The following is a 23,938-nucleotide window of genomic DNA, read 5'->3' on the forward strand; positions in this document are numbered from 1 at the left end:
GTTGGGAGAGCTTAAAAAGAGGGTTCAGGGGTATCAAGACCCTGGGCGAGGCTAGGATTTCGGCGATACGAGAGGAAGCGATAGCCAGCTGGACTGGGATAGGGCAGGACGAGACACGCTAGACAGAACCGAGGCACGGGACGCCACAGCAACCAGTCAGGGGAAGAGCTGCCACAAGGCTGCACCTCACCAGGAATCCTGCATAATCCCTTCCGGTGGCCGGTTGAGGAGAGCATTGGCACAGGAAGCGAGGTGAAAGAGTGGCTGATAAGCGTGTCTTGAGCCCGATGCACTATCACGCGAGCACCAATCACGCCCAGCAACTTAATTTCCCCCGCATCTTCTTATCTTGTCCCGTCTATTCCCTATTCATCTGGATGCCCCCGACCGTCATGAATCCAATGTATTTCACTGGTTAATGCCACTGACCGTCCCGGTTGCGGGGATTGTCCTACTGTAAGCGATGTCATGCCAAGGGCACGAGTGGTACGAGGACAGCGTTATGCTTTTCCGTTACTTATAACCAGGGCACGTCGCACGACGTTGCTCTTCCGTCACCTTGAGATGTGCACCACTTCACCCTCACCTCATCTCCCTTCCCCTTCGCAGTGTCTCGTACACCATGGCCCCATCAGAGAAACCAGAAATGGCGTCCACATCACATCCGGACCCCGAGTCCGGCATCGCAGCCGGTGATCTGAAATCGGGTGCTTTGCATGAGATGATCGCACGCGACCTGCTCGATGAACGATACAAGGTCACTCAGCGTGGCCTCAAAAACCGCCATGTGCAGCTCATGGCCCTGGGAGGCACGATCGGCACCGGTCTCTTCGTCGGATCTGGTCAGGCTCTACATATCGGTGGTCCTCTTTCCCTCTTGCTCGGTTACATCTTCATTTCGGTCCTTGTCTTCTCCCTCGTCACGGGAATCGCGGAAATCGGCGCCTACATGCCCGTTCATGGTGGAACAATGAGCTATCATGGCTTTCGCTACGTCTCGCGCAGTATGGGGTTCGCAATGGGATACTTGTATTGGTACTCGCTGGGAATATTGGTGCCGTACGAGGTTGTCGCAGCCTCCATGGTCATCGATTACTGGCATCCGAACGTCAATCTGGCCGTCTGGATTACCATAATGCTCGTTGTTATCGTCCTTCTCAACTGCCTGCCGGTGGGCGTATATGGCGAAACCGAGTTCTGGTTCTCCGGGATCAAAATCATCACTCTGGTCGGGTTGCTGCTCTTGTCCTTTATACTCTTCTGGGGCGGTGGTCCCAACCGCCAACGCCTCGGGTTTCATTACTGGAAAGACCCCGGAGTCATGAACACCTACCTTGTCTCCGGTGATGCCGGTCGCTTCGTCGGCCTTCTGCAGTGCATCGTCAAATCAGCCATCGCATTCATCTTCGCGCCCGAATTAGTCGTCATCAGTGGCGGAGAAATGGAATCCCCTCGTCGCAACGTCCCCAAAGCCGCCCGTCGATACATCTACCGACTAGTCATCTTCTACGTCCTGGCCGCCCTCGCCATCGGAGTCATCTGCTCCTCCAACGCGAAACAACTAACCGCCGGCTCCGGCACCGACGCGTCCTCCTCCCCCTTCGTCGTGGCGATCTCCAACGCAGGCATCCCCGTCCTCCCCAGCATCGTCAACGCCGCGATCCTCACCTCCGCCTGGTCCGCCGGCAACTCTTTCCTGTACATGTCCTCCCGCTCACTCTACTCCCTCGCCGTCTCCGGCAACGCCCCCAGCATCTTCAAAGCCTGCAACCGCTGGGGCGTACCGTACTTCGCCGTCGCCATCTCCTCCCTCTTCTCCCTCCTCGCATACATGGCCGTCGGCAGCGGCAGTTACACCGTCTTCAACTGGCTCATCAACTTCACCAACACCTCCGGCTTCATCTCCTGGTTCTGCTGCAGTGTCGTGTACTTTCGCTTCAACAAAGCCGTTAAAGTGCAGGGCGTCGAGAAACCCTATTCATCGCGCATGCAGCCATGGGGCATGTACGTCGGTCTGGCAGGCTCGACCTTCCTCGCTCTGATCAATGGATTCACCTGCTTCTTCCCGTCCGAGTGGTCCGCGAGTAACTTCTTCACGGCATATATCGGTATCCCCGCGTTCGTGGTGCTGTATGCTGTTCATCGAATCGTCTACTGGAGTGATCCGTGGGCGTGGAGGAGTGAGGAGGTCGATTTGCATACTGGGTTGAGGGAGATTATGGAGGCGGAGAAGCCGGAAAGAGTTAGGGATACGTGGTGGAAGAAGTTGGCGGTTTTGGTGGAGTAGACGGAATGCCTCCTGGATGGTGGGGCTGGGGGGGTTGCTAGGTTAATAGTCATTTAGCTAAATATCACCTCTCATGTTGAATTCATAATCGCTCAAGCTTCTGGAGAGAAATCGTCTTTCATCCGTTGAAGTGGTATCATGGATGGTATAAATATACATAACCAGTCGACAACCATCGTGTCAATCGCATCGCAGGCCAGTAACTCACGTATGAGAAGCATGGGTGTAAGAATATGTTTTCGGACAATGTCATGCCAGACTTGCTGTATCAGAGCGTTGGGGATAGTTATATACCATAGGTAGGGCACACATGTCGGGCCGAAAGGTGAATTGGCACACCTGCCTGATGCAAGTGCGTGTCGCACAGGGACTGATTGGATGGTAAGATGCATGGTTGCATTAGTAGCTAGCAGGGCCAATGAAATAGTAGGGTATATATATTTCGGTAATGAGGGTCCTATTACTACTGGAAAAGTCTTTGACTTTGGTATACAGTTGCTAACAGAGTAATCGGTCAAAGGCGTATGAACTGGCCTTGGAGAAACAAGCTAGAGACTCCGATCAATGGTTTATACATATGGACCTGATTGACAATGGGATTGAATCTAGACCTTGATGTATAAGGTGGTTGTGTTGTGTTTCGGCCGAAGGGAAATAGAGTTGGTAGTCGGGGTCATTGGTATGTCAGATATGAAGTCACGAAAGTAACGTGAGTCCACGCCGAGAAACCAATTGATGCAGTGGCTGCAATTTGTTAAGGATGAGTCGCACTAATGTTATGATGTTTATCGGACATTGATTTGGCGAGCGAGCAATTCCCCGGAAAGTTGGAACAAACGGGTTCCAATGCAATCCAGGCCCGGCTCGACATCCACCACCAAAGGCAATATTGCTAGCTACATGTGAACAGCCGGGTAACCTAACTCTTGAGAATAATTCAATAGTGACAATCAAATAGATTAGGTTAAATGAGGAATGACTTCGGACCCGAATCGGTAGAATTCAATTTACACACCTGCAGCTATTTCTTACCCGTCCATGAATCAATTTCTCTTCACACGCCTACTATCATGACTCCGAGTCGAATGAAGTAAAAACCTGTCCCAACTATCTCAAGCGTTCATAAAACAATTTTGTGCATCTGCTTTCACCGAACTAGCCCGGCTAGCTCAATCGGTAGAGCGTGAGACTCTTAATCTCAAGGCTGCGGGTTCGAGCCCCGCGTTGGGCTTTCTTTTTTGCTTTTTTATTACCCCGACAATCACACACACTGCCAAGTCTTTCTATGCTTGCTATGAGTGATATTCGAGACCGGTTCTAATCAACTCCAATTAAACTGGACTCTATACCCATCGGTATTTTTTATAAGCTTTGCTATACCTGACGACATGAACATGTGATATAAGGTTTGGCCATCAGCTATGAACATGCCACCGCTCGACTTGACCATCGATAAGCCACTTAATCATGGCAGGAGTGAAGGTCTGGAATACTCTGCCTTTATGTGGCTAGATTCGAACATATATCGTCCACCTTAATCCTGTTTCAACCAAATGACGGCCAAATCGTTAGCCTCCCTAATGCAAAATTAACCCCGTGGGCTGCCTTGATCACCAACATGCAGCTGCTCTTCTTTGCTCCAGCTTTACTTCTCTCCAATGTCCTGGCAGAGCACTTCCAAGCCCCTCTGCAGCCATATGAATCACTCTCCTCCACCCCCAAAGACCACCTCCATGACGACCCCAATAGCCAACTAAAGATCGACACCATCCCCCACGGCATAACCGACGACCCCCGCATAATCGACAACCAAACCTTCGACTACATAATCGCCGGCGGGGGACTCACCGGCCTAACCCTCGCCGCGAAACTAGTCTCGGAGAAGAAATACACCGTCCTAGTAATCGAAAGCGGGTTTTACGCCTGGGAATACGGACCTAAGATCGACGATCTCAATACCTACGGTCAAGTATTCGGCAGCAGCGTCGACCATGCCTATGAGACTAGCCCGCAGCTTGTCGGCAATGACGGGGAAACCGGTCTAGATAAGGATATCAGACTCGTTCGGTCAGGCAATGGGCTCGGAGGGTCAACACTAATTAATGGCGGATCGTGGACGAGACCGCACAAGTCACAGCTTGATTCGTGGGAAAAGGTCTTTGGGAATACCGGGTGGAGTTGGGAAGCGCTGAAGGGGAAGATGGATGAGATTGAGGTGCCGAGAGATCCGAAGACGGATAAACTTACGACTGGGTCGTTGCATCGCTTTGATGCTGAGTGTCATAATAAGGAGCCGGATAAGGGGAGGGTTAAAGTAGGGGCGAGGGATCGGGGGTATGGGTGGTCGCCGTTGATTGGGGCGTTGATGAGCACGGTGAAGAAAACGTATAGTGGAGTGGTGAATCAGAAGGATCTGTGCTGTGGGGATCCTACTGGGGTGTCGATGTTCTTGAATACGCTCACTAATGAGCAGGTCCGGACGGATGCTGCGAGGTCGTGGTTGAAGCCCATCTTGGATGATCAGGAGTTGAGAAAGTATATTACTGTTTTGACGGGGGAGCTGGTTGGGAAGGTGCATTTGGATAATGGTGCGGCTTTGAAGATGGGGGCAAAGTGGCAGGCGAAGGGTGTGGAGTTCGGGGTGCATAAGAAGCCGGAGTGGAAGTGGGATGCTTGGGCTAGAAATGAAGTCCTTCTGGCTGCTGGATCTACGATCTCTCCCCTTATCCTGCAGTGGTCGGGGATTGGCCCCAAAGCCTGGCTTGATGCGGCGGGAATCGAACAGAAGCTTGACCTTCCGGTGGGATATAACCTGCAAGATCAAACAACTACTTCGGTAGTTACGAAGCCGAAGGAATCAGGTAACGGCCAGGGTCAAGCAGCCTACTTTGCCACCTTTGCAGAGATCTTCGGCGACGAAGCTGAACAGATGAAAAAGATCCTTAATGACGACAAAGAGCTCGACAAATGGGCCGAACACGCAGTCAAGGGCCACGGATTCCCTGACAAGGCCAACCTCCTAAAACAGTACAAGAACTACCGAGACTGGCTCCTAACCGACAAAGTATCCTACGCGGAGCTATTCCTCGATACCGACAACAGCACCCACTTCGACCTGTGGAACCTCATCCCATTCACCCGGGGGTACGTCAAGATCCTAGACAATGACCCCTACCTCCGCAGCTTCGAATACAACCCACGCTACTTCGAGAACATCCTAGACTTGTACGGCCAAGCTGCTGCGACGCGGCTGGCACGGCAATTGACCAACACGCATGACATGAAACAGTATGTGGACAAGGAGCAGGTTCCGGGGAGGTATGTGCCACAGGGGGCGAATTTGAGTCAATGGGCCGATTATGTAAAGCAGAACTATCGTGCTAATTATCATGGGGTGGGTACGTGCTCTATGATGAAGAGGGACCTTGGTGGTGTGGTTGATTCGGAGGCTAAGGTGTATGATGTGAAGGGGCTGAGGGTGGTGGATGGATCGATTCCACCGACGCAGTTGTCGTCGCATGTTATGACAGTGTTTTATGCGATGGCTGTGAAGATTGCGGAGTCGGTTATTAATGATGCTGGGAAGACTTAGGGAGGAGTGGTCAGAGATTGTTGAAAGTAAGGGAGTAGTCAAAGATAGTGAGCAGTGGGACAGTACAACAATGACGATGAGCGCACATTGGCTTTCAAGTTAAAAATAATGTGTAGTATGAACCATAGGTTTCATAATATGGTTAAACATGTAGTATTCATGTGGTTAGTCAATAAGCGGCAAAACGAGGAGATTAGGAATTTACTAGAAGATAGAAAAGAAAAGTGTCACAATGATTCAATTCCTCACTCCCGCGATCTTCCATATCGCTCCCCTTTGGGCTACCCAAAAACTGGCAAGTTCCATCGGACAAGCTATGTGACGACGGAGCTTGGAGAAACTAGCCAGGGCCATTCCGTCCTGATCGCGGATTACACCTCACCTTAGTTGAACCCCTAAAACGTTTATAAGCAGTACCATGTCCGCTGTATTGCTACCAGCTTGTGTGCTTACATTCACAGATGAGGATGGGGATCAAGACCAAAGAAAGTATATAAGACAGCGAACACCTGAATGTCCAAGACCAGGATGTAATGATGATCGAAGCTTCTGATATGGTCACTCAGCAAGAAAAGATGCCTTAACAACGCTCCATGGCCGGTTCCGAACATACCCAAGCAGATGCTGAAATAGTCGCGATAATCTCCCAAGAAGTGCGCAAAGAACAACACTGAGGGTTTGCAGTCAATGACAATGAGAAGGGCTTTATGGAAGAACTCGATGTCATGGACCCAACGCACTCATACGCCACAAAACTACACGGAATCTCCAAGGACTCATGAGAATGGCTTAAAAAGGGACTGTAAAAGCTTTCTTGAGACAGAAGTCATCATAATGGTACAACGAGCAAGAGACCTACGACGACTCTGAGAGATATGCAACACAAAGATTATTTTTCACAATCTCGACACAGGAAACTTTCATGCAATGGGCTCTCTTTTGAATCGTTTTGTCGAGATTTAATAAATCTTCTTCGAAAAAAAAGACGAAGAGAGGAAGGAATGTTGCCGGATTATAACCTCGATGAAAAATCACTGTGGTTGTTCTGCGCATACATGCATTGGGTTGCGTTTGAAGTTTTCATCGAAGGATACCGATGAACATCGCTTTCATTTCACAAGCTTCTCGACTATCTTCAGTAAATAAAGGATGAAGCTATATAGCAAGTGACCTCTTGCAAACCTGCACTAAGAACATCTCCGCACATGCGAACAGACAATTTCTCGAACTATATAGAACAGTTGTCAGAATATATTGTTCGGCAGATCAAAAGCAGAATGCGCTTAGGCTATAGCGTGGTAGATACCCATTTCCTGTTTCCAAGGCTTTGTGATGCCTGGAGTTTGAAATGAGGTTGCTGGTGGTTCGTTGCCTGGAAGCAGCATATTGAATCCTCCGTTAGCGTGGTCCCATAATGTCTACAGTACAGGAGTGGGCAGAGTTGAAGCTAGATGTGCGCTTGTGGAATGGCTGTTGCGGAACCTTGCACGGGAGTGTGGGGATCTGATCATCGACCCACACTGACTGGAGAGGAAAGGCACAGAGAACATTACCGGGTATTCATGTAGGATTCTTTAAGCTATTGACCATGATGTCCCCGCAGCAGGTGATCTTCTCATAATCTACCGAGTCGAGATAATGGGAACAATAAGCCACAGGCTTTGATGTACTCAGCAAGCTCAATATCCCAGCCGGTCGTTGGAACAATATACCCAGGCTTTGACTTCAGCACACAAATGTCTTTATATCCAATGCAATGCGAACATGTCCCGACCATGAGATAGTACTAGAGATTAACGAAGTTATGATGCTTCTGAGACTGATTAATAACCTACTATACAGCCGATCTCGATGTCATTGGCAGGGCTGTACTCTCTAAACATTTCAGCCGGAAGCAGGAACCGAAGAGACATGTGCGGACAGTTCACAAATTCAAAACAGGGGCTCAAGATGACGCGTGATTAGCATTTGTATATAAAAGATATCATTTGAACCAACTGGAGACATGGACTCAAGTTCCAAGGTCAACAGAGAATATGCTGGGTGGGTGAAATCATAGCCCCCATACAGGCTTGTTGCCTGGTGGCTGCATTCAAGCAGAGCTCTTGGAATCACCCTCGCCAAGTGGATTACACCTGCGTGCTGCTATATCAAGATCCATGGAATTACATATATCTTGTTGAATTGGAGATGGGGATGCAGAACCACGGCTGTGACAATGGTTCTGTCCTGATTTCATCTGGAGAGCTTTGCTCCGACGACCGGTATCCCTTATTGCTTCCAGCTCAATGGACGAGAGGATGGAGTATTCATCTTGAGAAAAAGTTCTTCCCCAAACTAACCTACTTTTGGGGGCGGGCTATTTTCGATGGTATCGCATCACTCAGATGTTGGGAAGCCGAACATGACTGGGTCCTCTGTTGGAGGGATGTAAGAAGGACATCATCATGCCAGGAATCCCCAGCGATCATGTGTGGATCTTGCATGATATGTTGTATTATTCTCATTGAGAAGAAAGCCAAAGGAAGTTTTGGGTGTGGGGTAAAATGGAAATGAAGGCGGCCTATTTCGTTTCTTCCTTTTATGAGCAACATTTCGCAGACTTTGTCACCACAGGTATAGGAGACGAAAAAAAGCAATCATTGGAAAACAGCGTAATCAGCAGAATATGTCAAGCATGAATGTTGGAAGGGTCTGCAACTGGAAGAAACCAAGCAATGCTACAAGGGGCTGGTGTTCCTTTCCAGAACAGGACCTCCCCAAGTTGGGGTGTAAGATTGACTTGGTGGAGTATGTGGGGATCACATCTAGTATTTTCCCATCCCGCACCGGACTAGAATTTTAATTTGTGCTTCACTCTGCACCGCCACATCTGATCACCCGCACAGACTTGGACCCACAGAATAGCACCATGCTTGCATAGAAGCATGCGATAATGCTGGCTCCAGGTGTGCAGCATGCAGCTGACGACTGGCTGGGGTAGCAATTGTTGGTGAGTTTATCTCATTTCTCACATCAATCGTTAGCCCTATAGGTGTAGCTCACATTTCCACCCTCAGCACAATCGTCATGTCTCCTGTGGGCTGCAAGCAGATACTCAAGTTATCCAGTATCAGTGTGTACCTCGATAAATATGTCAAATGAAATTTTGTTACAGAGAATGTTCAATTTTCGCTGTCCTCTAGGTTCCTGACACCAGACGGTGTCCCTATAGCCACAATTAGATAGTAATAGATCGGTTGTGTATGTCTGCTGCACCGCAGATGGCCAGCCACAGTACACGAACGAGACTCCCCAACTTGTTGATGTTGTGACAATCCCATAATACGATAGTGCTTGCTGTATGGGCCTCACCAAGGCCAGAAATCACCAAAACTCCCACCATACCGTAAACGTTTAGTCGCCTACTCGTACCCATGGTCTTCATAACTATGGATTAGGATTACATAAGGTATACATAGCATAAAGATATCTAGCCTGAGGCAGGAACGGCTGAAGCGCAGCGGAAATTGTGCTGCCTACCACTGCAACTCCCATCCACAGTAAGAATAGAGATAATCAAATGTACACTACTATGATCATAAACAGAGCCCAAGTAGCACGAAGAGTATCAAACCGCGTATCAGTCATGGGACGTGGAAGCATGGTCTTGTTTAAGAACGATGCGAGGTAATTGGAAAGAATCTCTTGGGTAGCCGCAGGGCCCACGAGTAGAATATATTTAATTTTGTCAATCGGCAGTGTAAAAGCGGAAGGTCACAATTATTATCATCTTTCCACTGTCAATGGAGCTGGTTCTAGACTTACACCCACACAACCTGTAAGAAACGATCCAGGAAAGCGAATCATCAACAAAGGCGAGCAATACCTTGATTACCCGCTCATCTGCGGACCCATGGTTCCCAGTATTTATGCTCTCAGGTACACCGGAGAGAATGTATGTTGTCCCAGGTCCCGCCAGATCATACGTATTTCAGCCCTTACCAGTAAGAGTATCGACAATCGGGGAAACTCTCACTAGCGAACGGTAGGCTCCTTTTGCTCAAAAGGATTGCCTACCCTGCACAACCGTCCTCTCATATTCGCAGCACCAACAAAGAAGCGCCCACTCGGGCTTAAGCCTGCAGGTGAATTTCCCCCAATTCCCCCCCAATCCTCCCCCCAATCCTCCCCCCCCCAATCCCGCGCCCCAAGCCTCGCGCTCTATTTGCTGCTGATTCAAACAGCTTGCCGTTGTGATTTGCAGGGCAGCTTACTACGAAAGGTTTTGGTGAGTGGATGGGTGCCTTCGCCACACCCGATACCTGCACCTGCACCTAAACTTGCCCGTCACGTCCGAGGAATCGGTTCTTGTCTTGGTCGTGATATTTCCCGTATAGGCAGTAGATATCTTCAAGTTGATTCTATAACAACATAATTTCCCTCTATCATTGGGGTGACAATGAATCGTAAAAAGCATTTAGATTCCTAAGAGTACTATTATGAATTTAGAGTCAGCATCGTCACTTACTTGGTCCGAGAAAGTTGCTTGACTGGTGAATTAGTTGCGACACGTTATTATAGTTAATTGAGTTGTTTTTTTCAGATGTTCAGTGTCTTTCCGTACCTGTGAATTCCAAAGCTGTGAATTCCAAAGCTGTGAATTCCAACTTAATGGCATGAATTGTTCGTAGCGGGCGCTACCCAATCAAGATCGGGAAGGTGTGGAGCCGGACACTCGGTTTCGTAGGTTTTCGAGTCCGCCATCAGATTCTGGCTTCGGTGGCTTGGGGGTTTTTCAGTCGGTTGTCAGTCGAATCCATCCGTTAGAAACTGGAACAGAGTATATAGATCCTCTGAATTTCCCCTGCTAACATCTTGCACTGCTAAGCAGATAGTAGAGTTTCTATTCCCACGACAGTCTTGTTAAAGTATTCCCCAGCTATCTTTAACTTCCGTCTTTTACTTCCATCAAGCTTTTAGAGATTCTTTTCTACAACCCTTGTTCATTTCGGGGTTTACTCTACTTAATCAACGACAACATCCTTCCAAATGCAGAACGTCCCGGTCGGCAATTCGAGTCCCAGCGGGAATGCTGGTTATGTCAGCCATACTGCTACTACCGTACCAGCCACACATCAAATTCAACCTGCAACAAGCCTTGGTCAACAACCAGGTAACAATGCGTACTTCAGCTCAGTACAAGTAGTAGACCCAACAGCGGCATTCCCATTCAACATCGACCCAGTCAACCAAAATCTCCCTGGCTATCCGACCGCTATGGCCCCGCCCCCTGCCATTAACAACTTCGACCCCAGTCAGCTTGCTCTTCGGTTGGATGCGTACCAGCCACAAGTGGAGTTTCCAGAACATTTCTTTGTGAACCACCAACCCATGGCTCCCTTGCCGGAAGCTGCTGCGGGCCAACCCGCGCTGGCCCATGGCACAGACAGAGGTCTCAGGCAACAACCTCCGAGTATGACGTAAGTACGGAGACTCAAGTACTTAACATAGTAGTTGATACTTTTCTACAATGATCCAATTCTAATGATGAGAGATGCGATACAGACCCCGAGATGCACCACTTCTCTGCAAATGGGAAGGCTGTACGCATGTACGAGCCTTTAGCCGGAAAGAAGAGTTGTTCCGACGTGTCAAGAACATCCATATCGCTCCTCGGTCTTACCCTTGCGAACTTTGCCATCGGCGATTCAACCAAGCGTACAATAGGACAGCCCATATGCGCAGTCGGCATTGGGTGGAGTGGCCTTCGGGAATGTATCGTGCGTGAAGCTGAAGGATTGGCTCGTACCTGATGTCTTTCTTTCCTTTCGGGATTCTTTATGTTTTTTTTTTTTTTTTTTTTTTTCCTTTCCCAGTTCCCTATTTTTTTTTATTTTTGTCTTAATTACATTTCGGGACTAGAGCATTTTAGATCATGTATACATAATAAGGAGCACCGTTCCTAGTACTGCGCTAGCTGTCACCAGCGATCGGTGCCTTGCATATAAGGTCGCCATCTGGGGATGTGGGTATTGTTAGGACTTAGCACATAATGGAGACATAAGTTTTGACTGTTGGTGTGACCAAAAAAGAAGAAAGAAAAAAAAAAGAAAAAAAGAAAAAGAGAAAAAGAGAAAAAGAGAAAAAGAGAAAAAGAGAAAAAGAGAAAAAGAGAAAAAGAGAAAAAGAGAAAAAGAGAAAAAGAGAAAAAGAGAAAAAGAGAAAAAGAGAAAAAGAGAAAAAGGAAGAAAGAGTTAAAGAAAAAGGAAAAGTGAAAAAGAATAAAAGAAAGAAAGAGAGAAAGAGAAAAAGAGAAAAAGAGGAAAAGAGTAAAAGAGAGAAAGATAAAAGTGGAAGAAAAAAAAAAAAAAAAAAAACCCTCTAGGGAAGAAAAACATTATTGAGATCACTCTGAGTCTTGCTTCCACCTTCATGCGCCCCGGCAAACCGGACGCCAAGTAAAGGTGAAGATATCTTCTCCGCGACATACTCTGCATAATGAGAAACATCGCTGGGCCGTTGAAGAGGTAAAACATCTAGGCCATCTTCAATTCATCCCGATTTCAGAACAATCAGCCAACCATAGTTCTGATCGGAAAATGCAGGGAATAAAATCGATCTGCTTAGTAGCTAGTCTAGGTCTGTGTCGGGTGGTGGGAGAAGGGCTACGGTCCAACACCGCACTCCAATCTGGCGCGACGTGTTGGATTTGACATGCAGGTAATCCGGATAGTTGTTGTTTTTTCCTAATACGGATTTCAACTGTCAATTTCCAGACCACTCGTCGTCGTGCGTGAGGAAGATGATCCTGGTACGTGCATGATAGTGGGCCTCCTATCGGCCAATATTTATCTCCCAATCCAGCTGTACACGTAGTGTCGCGCCCCAAAGAGCGAGTCATAGGTGTTAAAGAGGGTGGTATTGACCGGCGGGTGTCGAGTATAAGGCAAAAGGACGAGAACGAGGTCCCGGGGTGTGGCATGCAGGAGTGTTCCCACTGAATCAAACGGTGGGCCTACCATGGCGGGACTCCTGACAAGTGGTTCGGGTGCCGGGGCGTTAGCTAGCCCCTCCATCAATGGCACAGAGTAGATCAATCGGCTTATGGAGATTTAAACCTGGGTACCTAACGAGCGGTGAGAGCGCAGGTACAAACTGCGTACAATAATCATTCTCACAGTCTCACTTTTATTTCCATTGTCGTCCTTTCCTTTTTTCCCATCTTCCCTGTTTCCATTTTGTCTTTATTTTTTTTTATTTTATTTTTTATTTAATTTTTTATTTAATTTTTTTTTCCTATTCTTATTTTCCCTATCTTTATTTTTTTCCATTTTTATTTCCATTTTTGTTTTTTCCATTTTTTTTTTTTTTTATTTTTTTCAATTTTATTTTTCCAACTTTATTTTTTCGATTTTTATTTTTTCGATTTTTAGTTTTTCGATTTTATTTTTTTCTATACCGTTTCAAATGGAAGATGCTGCTGAGGCCCTGCTTTGAATCTACTGTATGCGGATAATGTTGGATCTGGGCAACAGGCTACTTACTACGACTACTATAGAAGACGCCCAGGCAAGTGCCAGGGGGTCAATAGTAGTAGTAGGAGTAGTAGGAGGAGTAGGAGGAGTAGTAGTAGTTTGGATTACCCTAATTCAGCGCTGCCAGGGCGCTCTTGCAGGGCGCCTGCGGCCGGAGCGTGCCTCGGGCTGCGAAATCTAGCTATACAGGACCCTATTCCCACTCTGATAGTCCCTCGGAATCTTACAGTATCTCAGTGGGTCAATACCGCGGGATTGCTCATCCTCGTGATTGGCCCCGGGCACCTAACGGCATGACGAAGAAAATGAATACACCAGCAACAAGAGATGAAGAACGAAGAACAGCTCAATAGATTTACCTCTTCACCGCTCAGGCGCGATGGGCTGAGCCCAAGGCGTAATGGCAGGCTTCGCCCTGGCTGCACACGATTTGTGGTTAGTTCTGGATTTCAACAGGCCTTCAAATCAACACATCAACTTCTGTAGTTGTGGTGGGATAGCAGTCACCAAAGGACTCCAATCCCTGGCAGATTTCCATAAGAGAATGGAAAAAACTAACTGGCTGACCAGCGAAGATGACGTATCAAAAGGCAGCATTGATTAGATAACTGAAATGAACGCATGGTGCTGGCGCGATACGCATAGTACTTAAACCCAGGGATTTCCGAGTCTCAATCGCATCACACTTGTCTACCAAGTAGCGACTGGTCTATATCCAGAGTCTTTAATATGCCTGAGGCTCCTAACAACAGTCCCTTTTCAAGGGCGAGTCGAGGCTCATCGTTCGCTCCTTCAACAACCCATCCTCTCAGAGCACCGCTATTGACCGACGACGCTGACCTCAATATGGGTCACCAGGGCCATAATCCCTCTTATTTGACGGCACCTACAATCTTCTTCAATACCACAGCTCCAAATAGCAACCATGGGGATGTCCAAGTCCACACAGACCATCAGATCTTCTGGCCCAGCGATGGACCAGCAATGTACTTGGCGCCGCCGATGCCAGCAACAATTCCAGGTAGCATGCAGAGCAACACTCATAACCACCCCAATACAGACATTTATCAATTTCCCACCAACCTAGCACCGGAATCATATTTCGGGTCTTTCGGTAACGTGGATCATGCGAGTGTGGGGGTGGGATTACCAAACCCGGGCCCGGGATCGATGCTGCAGATGCAGGGGGATATTTCTGAGCCAAGGTATGTTATAAGTCTCGAGATCGCCTCATGACAGAGCCGACAAACCTCTAGACAAATTGGTTCATATTGTACGTGGCCGGGTTGCACATATACCCAGCCTTTCCGACGGCCAGGAGACCTGGCGAGACATAGGCGAACCATTCATGAAAACCCTCAAGCCTACCAGTGTCCAGAGTGTCGGCAGCGGTTCAACCGCAACGATAACATGCTTGAACATTGGCGGAGGGCTCATCACTGTCCGAATCTGGCAACGAGGCGTCACTAAAGGCTCGATTTTCCTTGCTGTCAGTGGCTGGCCTTCCATGACATTTGGGGGTGGGACGTTAGAGTATATTTTTTTTTCGTGATGTGTTTTCTTATCCTTTTCCTTACTTTTTGCGAACTTTGTCTAAAATTATTTGCGGGAATACCCTGGTGTTGTATACCACAGGCGGCGTTGTTCATTGCATGATAGAGTGCACTGCAGCTCTTCCGTTTTGCGGGCCTCCGACGCACGTTTTAGTTCCTACTTGCATCTGATTTTTTATTCATCCTCTTGGCTGTGGTTTTATTGAGCGCAATCTGTGGCCATAATAGTCTCATACGTCATGCGGGATTGTATTACCCATCTCAATACTGGTTTCGGGTTTCTTTGTATCTGGTTCTTTCGATGCGTGCACGTCTTTCATTATGGGGTGGGGTTGTTATAGAGTTGTCTTCATCACATAATTGCTGTCATTTTAGAGATGCCGACGATTAGTTGGCACATTCAAAATATAAGGACATATATTCTGGAATCAAACATGAGCGCATTTGTAGCTAGAGGTCTCTGGCTGCGAAGGCAACTCATTGACAGTTGGGAATGGGAAAGAGAGAGGCTGGCGGGGTTGAGATAGGAGAAATCTTTTTTCCGTGACTTGGACGCTCTTGGGCACATGACCAGCACTGCATAGGCTTGTAGCCACAGCCTCATAACTGTGATCTTTGTGGCTCGGACAAGACAGCTACCACCTATTCTTCACCTTGCATACTTTTACTTTCCAATAATTCTGACCTGGTCTACTGTGTTTTCAGTCCGTGGATAGAATGATACTTCGGCTAACAATACAGGAACTGCGGGAGGCCAATCACCCAATCATACAATAGAACGGTCTCGAGGACGATTCATTAGCTGGGACACATGTCACGTGTATGATGACAAAGAGTTTACAGTTTCTTGTCATTTTCTGTTCTTCTTGTCCATTATTTCGTCTTTTTCCTTAATGGGGATTATGTGTTTCTAAGAGTTATTTCTCCTCAGATCATGCTGAAAAGCGGTTAGTACCGGTTAGCTACCCATGAGATGTGGTTATCGCAGATTGACAGGTACTACCGGTGCCTTGCACTGATGTCAGGGATAGACCAACCAGTGTAAACAATGTTATTATATCGTCACAAACTACGGATGTATATCTGTAGATCTTATACCCAGAAAAACTAGTGCAAGGGCATCCAACCCGCTCAGTCAAATATCTCGAAATAAACTTCAGTTACACTTCCGCCTGCTGGAACAGGTCATTGGCACGGCACGACATATCGGATAGAAATCTAATTGGTCTGCCCATGTTGCTGGGTGGCTTGAAAAGTCCCGACGAAGGGCAAATGGACTCAGGGACATCTTAGCTCCGCACGGCGGTCCCCATCGATGCGGGGTCATTAAGCAACTAATTGGGGCTGGAGTTCAGGGTCGACCAACGGACTAACGTGCAGCCAAGGCTTCGAAGGAATAGGTAAGCCTCTAGCATGAATTTTGAACGACGAGAAGACTCCAGAAATGCAATTTTCTAACCAGTAGGTGTTGGAACCGTTGCATGGTCTAGCCCGCTATGTCCGTTGCGTCATGGCCATGGCTCCATAAGACGGGATGAGCTACGCCACGTCGGAGCCGATGCATGAGACATATTGTGCCTTGGGGGGGACCGCCGTTCACCGTCAAAAGTGCCCAGGACCCTGAACTAGACCGAATTTGTATTTAGCCTTCGTATCCCCAGAAGATGGGGTGGGTGCCTTATGAAAGCACTCGATTTAGCTGACCATGCTATGATGGAAACTAGATACATTAAATCGCAGCCAAATGACCAAGTGCCAATCCAAACAAATTAGATGGTCCAAAAGATCCGAAGAAATGGGTTTTAGATTAACTTGCTTTCTGATATCTCCGTACACAAAGATACGCCGAACCATATCGGCCACAGTGTCAAACCTTGAACACTCCTCTTCCCATCCATCACTGCAGCCGCTGGTAGTTGGGTATCATTTCTGAACCGTGGCGGTGCTTCTTCGGCCATGAAAGTTGCGTGGACCCGTGAGCCTCAGATGCAGCTTCCTTCGGTGCCCTGGCTACTGAGAGGGCTAGGGTGCCACTTCATAGGCCGTTCAGGTTACACCACCCACCTTTCCTTCGACTTGAGACAGCCCGCATCAACGTACACAACTCCCACTACTGAGCCCCGAGCAATGATTGGCTACTGCGGAGGTGGAAGAGAGGCCTGGAGTGGGAGGGGGTACCTTTTCCACCCACACTGGCCGAAGAAACCTCAGCTTCGGTCAGAGCAAGAACGTGAGGAGCTGATATCTGCCCTCTGTTGCTTCCAACTTCGTGAAAGTTACTAACTTCCACTCTTTCCGATCTAAAGCTCTCGCTTTGAGGTCTCCAGTACACTGATCGCAAAAACCAGAGAAGGTTCCGAAGCCGTGACCCGCGCGTCATGGACCAATTTCCCTTTCCTTGGGCTAGTACCCCCAATGCAAACACCATGCTCAGCACTTCTGCCGATGGCAACTATTTTGATGAGGCCCTCAGCGCTGAAAGGCTCACTGCGCCCCTCATCGCTGCTTCATCGAGTTGGTGTTATGGTGACATACCGATGTATCCGAATGGTGCTAGTGTGTCTTCCTTCCACTCAGCGCCCAGCTTGCAGCCAGAATCCAGCGTCTACCGACCAGCTACCTACCAGCCAGTATCTAGTAGCCAGTCCGCATCTAGCTACCAGCCAGAGCCTTGGTACCAGTCAACCCCAAACTTTCAGTCAGGGCCCAGCTACCAGCCAGCATCCTGTTTGCATCCAGCACTCAGCATCCACCCAGCTTCCAGCGTCTACCCAACACCCCCCTACCAGCCGGTGTCTAGTAGGCAGGCCGCATATAACTACCAGGCGGAGCCATGGTACCAGCCAAAAACGAGCCTTCAGACAGGGCTTAGCTTGCAGACAGGGCCTAGCTTTCCGACAGCGTCGGGTTTCCAGCCAGGGCCTAGCTTTCACCAGCCGGCAATGCAAGTAGCAAACCCAGCTTCCGTCCAGCACACAACAAGCCGTTATGCGAACTTGGGACCCCTCCAGCATCCTCTTAATGTTTTGCACACCCAGGAAGCCCAATACAATAGCAGTATGTCTGCACCGACCGTGGGAAACGCAGGCTTTGACTTCGGCTTGCCCTTGACTGGCAATGGCAATGCGAGAAGAGCCAGAACAAGGTATGCCACTCGAGATCGAGAAATTTGTGGTGCTTCCGAGACTGATTTTGGCAACAAATCAGACAGCAGCCTGACGTCCGATGCCATTGGAAGGATTGCAAATATAAGGCACCTTTCTACGGGAAGCCGGGATTAAAAAGGCATGTGCAGACACAGCACCTTAAACTTGGAAGGTATAAGTGTCCGAAGTGCTTCGAGGGGTTTGATCGTTCGGACTATCTGTCGCGTCATGATACGAATTGTAAAGGAATAGGTCATTTATCGAAAAGGTAAAGTCTCCTGATTTGAATTGGGTCAATGTCATCGTGTCGGTGGTTATTCATCTTTGGCAAAGACAGTCATGCTGCCTCACCTTCATAATGCTGTCCACCTCTCCTTTACCACCTGCTGCCGATTTGACCAGCTTTTGTTGGTGCCTCACGGGGTAGTCAGCGATCTCTGTCGGATCGGGATCAGTGATCGAAATTTGTCGCTGTCGAATGCCCATCTGTCGTTTATTATATGGAACGTTGAAAATAAGTAAGCTAACTTGCTCTCGCAACAGACCACGCAACGATGCTTCATAAGCTTGCTGAAATGCAATGAGTAACGATAACGAAAAAGAACAAAGGGGCATAGCGCCCTAATATTATGAATGACATGGGTTACACGGAGCAGTGGAAACTCAGAATCTCGTCCGATTTGTTACATGAGGTAGCACATGCCAGCGGGGTTAGACACCAAATATTTTCCGGTGCGAGTTTCGGAGGATATATGACACATTCACACATGAGCCACAGGAGTTTCTTATGTCTCAGGGTTTCCTTTTCCTCTTTTACTGTTCCCCGACAGCAAGTTGCTTAGTTAGATTGTCCTTGCCTTCTTGATTGTCGTTGACTGGAACAGGGAGTTGAATATCAAATTGATCGTTCATCTTGATTGACACTGAATATTTCCTTTGAATCATATGGGCGCTTATTTGCAATTTAAGGCGGTGTTTGAATGTATTTTTCCTGGGACGTGCTTCCAGGATATCAGCTCTTGAATAGTCAGATTTCTCGGTCGACAGACATTCAAACTTGTCAAGAAGACCTTGGGTGAGAAGATCTGTATCATCACGATGTGCCACGACTGATCTCTGTGTTATCAGGAAAGATACGATCGTGAAGCCTCCATGGCCATAGGCCAGCGAGCCCTTTCTAGAACGACACGAAGCCCTACATAGTGAACCGTGGAATCGTGGTGCCCATGTGGTTGAATAAGGAAGCCGCCTTTGCAACACTGGCCACTGTCACGTTGCAGGGCTGATCTTTGCTGCACAGTAGGGTTAATAAGTGGTCAATATGGATAAGGCGAGATGGTTAGTTCTCACACACAACCTTACCTCGATAACGCTGTCATCGTGGCGTACATGAATGTAAGGGGTAAGAGGGCTAACACGTCCAGAAACGTGCCGGATAACACATAGCCCCCAAACGCTTCTTGGTCATGGCATGGGAGCTCCAGTCTCGGAGAATAAGGCAGGTCCCTTCTTCTCTTTCTCTTCCCAGCCCCCTCTCTCACTATCTATTTTGCCTACTTAGCGCGACAGTCATTGAATAGGTATAGTCCTAAATTTGATTACACATAATATCCCCCATCGATCAAAATGATAAGCAACATACCCCAAGAAACCTTCCCGTCCCCAAGTCTAATTATCAGCATGCCACAAAGTGGACCGCGCTAAAGATCCTTCACGGTCTCGACCGAGCCAAACTCCCGAACCGAACCAACAAGACAGATAAGACTCCCTTAGGGTACACGGGAAGCTTCCCCTTGCCCTGATTGACACGGAGGTGCTACATGGGGCTTAGTTTCCGCGAATGTGAGGTCTGAGCGGACATTGGCTTTTGTCTAAGCGAGCTTACTACTGAGATTGGCATTGGGCATCGGGGAGTCGATAGGGTTCGTCACGGTTGTAGCCGAAGGGTCTGGGCCTCGGTTAGAATTGGTGTCTGTGGTATTTTCACGGAGGGGGATATGCAAGGTACGATTGTCTGTGCGTTGTTGTCTTTTACGAAAGAGTCGAGGGAGGAGCATGGACAGTGGACAGATGAGGATGGATTCGTAGACAGATGGCTGGTCAGCTGGTACATTGGGTCGTATCTCTATCTTTTTCTGTAGGACTATGATTTGCGTTGACTATTTGGATGTATTTAGCTACAGCGAAACAACATCCCTGTGTCTATGCAAGCGTTATTTGGTGCGTTTGGGCGAAAAGAGGGATTGCGGCGTTCCGTGCCATTCTCTTTGCTTCAAAAGGTGAAGCACCTACGTATGTAGCATCTTACTTCACGGGCTAGAGCAAATATCGGGATACAAATTACAAGGAATTGAAATAATGAGACTTAAAATGGTGATGTAGAGGATAGTAAAGTAATAAAATCATAAACACATTTTCAGCTATAGATACAGTTACGTCCCTAACAAGACCCGACCTTTTCATACAGCAACTGAAGAAGTGAAGTATTTACACAATCAAAGCATGAGAATACCCTACTCAAGGTACTCGTTGGGCATGTACAGAGGCATCGAATCCTCCCAGATAGTATCCGTCACAAGGGTCTTGTTGGTACCATCGTAGTTCATGACCATGATCTGGCCGTACGGTTGGAAAGTGTCGTCGAAGAGAGCGCTCTCATCCTTGAAGCCGTACATACCGGTGCTCCACATGATACGGCCGTCCTGAGACCACACAGCGCTGTATATTTCATTAGCTTATGAGTGAGTGATAAGAGATAGGAGAGAAACATACTGAGCATCGTTAGACAGACTGTCAGTGACGCGGGTCAACTCGGATCCGTCAGGGCGGATGGTGTAGATATCGAAGCGATCGGCGTACCAGCGAGCGCCGTAGGACTCAGTCCAGTTGTTGTTGCGGGTGAAGACAATGCGCTCGCCGTCGGGGGACCAGCCGGGGGTGTTGTCCCAGCCGTCAGTGAGCTGGTGGGTCTTGCCGGTGGTGAAGTTCAGGATGTGCAGACCCAAGGGGGCCTCAGTAGCAAGGCTCCACTTGCGGTACACGATGGCGGTTCCATCGGGAGACCAGGAGGGGAAACCAGAGTTGTCGGATCCATCAGTCAGGTTGGTGTGCCAGGTACCGTTGGCGAAGGTGCGGTAGATCTTGGCGGTGTTTGTGCTGCGGCTGACGAACCAGGCACCAAAGCCAGACACCAGCTCCGTGCCGTCGGGGTTCCAGGAGGGCTGGAAGGCACCAGAGTTACCTTCCAGGAGCCACTCGACCTCGGTGGAGTTGCTGATGTTGTAGATGTCGTAGGAGTCGAGAGCATCAACTACGTCGGTATACAGAGGGGAAGAGTGGACCAAAGAGCCGTTTGCGCTGCCGAGGACCTTCTGAGTGGACGAAATACGGTTCACGACGGTGTTGTGCATGGGGAAAACATCCATGTAGCGATATTCCCATTCGTTGTCGTAGCTCCAGAGCTCCAGGTCGGCAGCCTGCTGAGTCCAGTTGGGGATCCAGTAGACCAGCTTGGAGCCATCAGGGGACCACCAGGGATCGCGAAGGTTGGTCAGGTTGAAGTTCTGGTGGCTGAAGTCAGGTTTGGTGTAGTGAATACCCTCGTCTCCGGCCTTGACCAAGTAGCCAATGTTGGTCGAGTTGCCAATGTAGTGCTGGCCGACCTTAGGGTAGCTACCGGAGGTGTGAGCAATGACATTGGAGCCAGTAGCAAAGTCTACGCTGTAGATCTGTGCGGTGACAGCCTCCTGCTGAGCAGAAACACCATGGCAGCCGTAGGTGTTCTCAGTAGTCATGTTGTTGTAGATGATGCGCTTGCCATCGGGCGAGAACTGGGGGGTACCCAGCGAGTAGCCATCCTGGCGGATAACGGTGCGGAAGTCACTGCCATCAGGGCGGACGGCGTACACGCCCAGAGTCTGGGTGTGCTCCCAGCCGGTACCATCGCTGTGGCCGGTCCAGTCGGTGTTGCGGTCAGAACTGAAGACAATCCACTCTCCGTCGGGAGACCAGGAGGGGCGGAAGTGACCAGTGGGCCAGGTGTTGTCGGCTCTGTTAGCCTCGGTATCGGTCAAGTTCTGGGCCTGTCCAGAGGTGAGGTCCTTGACCCAGATGTTGGTGGTGTAGTTGCCCTGAGTAGAAACGTAGGCCAGCTTGTTTCCATTGGGAGACAGAACACCGATGTCTTCAACAGAGTCCGTGGCCGCAAGTGTCTCCAGTCCCGAACCATCCACGCGAACACGGTACAGGTCCGACTGACCCGGACCGCGGCGCTCGCTGGTGAAGACAATCCACTCTCCATCAGGAGACCATGTAGGGTGGTAGTCAAAAGCATTGGTCTGGTTGCCCATGAGCTGAGTCGCGTTGGTGCCGTCGGCATTCGAGATCCATAACTGTCCTCCGGAAGGTCCAATGCGGTTCACTTGAGTCCGTAAGTACGTGAATCACTAGGGTCAATCAGGCAATCACTTACTGTAAAAGATACCCTTCTTGCCCTCAATCGGGCCCCGACGGGCCAGCCCGGGGGTTTCTTTCGTAGAAGCAGCAGCGGCGCGCTTAGCATAGGGACAGCCCGCAGGAGCAGCAGCAGCAGCGTTATTGGCGCGCTCCGCGTACGGGCAGCCAGCAGCGGCCGAGCCGGCCACCAGGCCAGCCAAAGCAAAAGCAGCAGAAATACGCATGTCGCCTACCCAGTCAAAGCTGGAAAAAAATAATAGTAGATGCGACTTGGCGAGAGACTGTTGTGAGAGACAATGTTCTTGTAGGACCTGAGAGGGAGGGATCTGCACCTTTAAGTATTGCTAGAACGGCGGGGGAACCATCCTTCATCTCGGCTACTTGGACCGTGACAAACTCGGGGGTAGGCAGACTAACAAGCAAAGCTTGCCAAGCCTCACCCTCCTCCAAGGTGTGGATTGGCTGGGCCCATCAGATAGGCGTAATTCGAATTCTAATCTATCCAAGTGGATCGGATCAACTTATCAATCAATAATGGAATCCGCTGGAGAAAACGCGGAAGAAATCTATTCCAGTCCTGCAAATCTTGCAGAATTGGGTCAACACTTGTTGGTAGTTGGGATCGTGGTATAGCTATGATCATATCGAGGGCCAATCAGCCCTGATCTATAGGAGTCGTATGCACTATCTATGAGACAGATCACTCGCTATACCGCATGACATGACCCAAAAGCAGTGACAGACAGTACTGAGAGACTCCCACGGGTCACCAGAACCCCTCTCCCACGCGAGATGAGCAGGTAACGATCAGCAAAACTTTCATCAGCACCGTGGTGCGGTTGTCGGACCCTCCTTCCCTGTTTTCGCCATTGTAGATGACGATCAATTATCTCCGGCTTGGCACGGCACGCCAGGCCCGTCCGTAGGAAGTCGGCGCCTTGGCCGTTGGCTTGGCCCGTCCTCTAGCGACCCAAAAAGTAATCAATGCCGACCACGACCATTGGACGCCAGTATCGCCGAATTCGTCTCTCGGATCTAACACAACTACTGCCTCATCCCGTCTCGTCCCTCGCAGGCTGCAGGATGTCTAGCATCATCCTTTGTGCCAGCATAGGGCGGTGTTATCTATAGAAACTCCAATCGGACAACCGCCAAATGGACCGGGGCCCTCACAATCAGCCCCACAGCCCCTTCCTGGTGCGTTCCAAAGGGGTGTCGGAGCGTGTCCGCAGGAACGTTCCGACCACCGACCCCCGTCGTATTACGTGCTGTGACCCTCTCTCCCATTGTCTTCCCGCCAGTCACAGGCGGGGTATGGGGTATCTTTTTCGGTGTGCACAAATCAAGACCCTCAATTTGTGCACCTTCGAATTGTCCAGACTTCTTCA

General features: G+C 49.1%; 5 protein-coding genes and 1 non-coding gene across 6 annotated transcripts; 5 read left to right on the forward strand and 1 right to left on the reverse strand.

Annotated features, from left to right (window-relative positions):
- Window positions 1–622: 622 nt before the first annotated feature.
- AtWU_03476 (proline permease PrnB) lies at window positions 623–2,287 on the forward strand (the record flags this gene model as incomplete). Its single annotated transcript, XM_035498588.1, has 1 exon — window positions 623–2,287. The coding sequence occupies one exon, from the start codon at window positions 623–625 to the stop codon at window positions 2,285–2,287; it is 1,665 nt and encodes a 554-aa protein (XP_035354481.1).
- A 1,158-nt stretch (window positions 2,288–3,445) lies between these two features.
- AtWU_t77 lies at window positions 3,446–3,518 on the forward strand. Its single transcript has one exon. It is a non-coding gene; the product is annotated as a tRNA-Lys (tRNA).
- Window positions 3,519–3,905: 387 nt separating this feature from the next.
- AtWU_03477 (GMC family oxidoreductase) lies at window positions 3,906–5,879 on the forward strand (the record flags this gene model as incomplete). The annotated part of the gene is made up of 1 exon (XM_035498589.1): window positions 3,906–5,879. The coding sequence occupies one exon, from the start codon at window positions 3,906–3,908 to the stop codon at window positions 5,877–5,879; it is 1,974 nt and encodes a 657-aa protein (XP_035354482.1).
- Window positions 5,880–10,910: 5,031 nt separating this feature from the next.
- On the forward strand, window positions 10,911–11,345 carry AtWU_03478 (ankyrin repeats (many copies) family protein; the record flags this gene model as incomplete). The annotated part of the gene is made up of 1 exon (XM_035498590.1): window positions 10,911–11,345. One exon carries the CDS (start codon window positions 10,911–10,913, stop codon window positions 11,343–11,345), a length of 435 nt encoding a protein of 144 aa, XP_035354483.1.
- Window positions 11,346–17,375: 6,030 nt separating this feature from the next.
- On the forward strand, window positions 17,376–18,230 carry AtWU_03479 (fibroin heavy chain; the record flags this gene model as incomplete). The annotated part of the gene is made up of 1 exon (XM_035498591.1): window positions 17,376–18,230. The coding sequence occupies one exon, from the start codon at window positions 17,376–17,378 to the stop codon at window positions 18,228–18,230; it is 855 nt and encodes a 284-aa protein (XP_035354484.1).
- A 2,378-nt stretch (window positions 18,231–20,608) lies between these two features.
- AtWU_03480 (TolB family protein) lies at window positions 20,609–22,774 on the reverse strand (the record flags this gene model as incomplete). Its single annotated transcript, XM_035498592.1, has 3 exons — window positions 20,609–20,813; window positions 20,868–22,515; window positions 22,567–22,774. 3 exons carry the CDS (start codon window positions 22,772–22,774, stop codon window positions 20,609–20,611), a joined length of 2,061 nt encoding a protein of 686 aa, XP_035354485.1.
- Between the last annotated feature and the right edge of the window lie 1,164 nt (window positions 22,775–23,938).

The sequence above is a fragment of the Aspergillus tubingensis genome (genome assembly GCF_013340325.1).
Source record: "Aspergillus tubingensis WU-2223L DNA, scaffold_5, whole genome shotgun sequence".
NCBI lineage: Eukaryota > Fungi > Ascomycota > Eurotiomycetes > Eurotiales > Aspergillaceae > Aspergillus > Aspergillus tubingensis.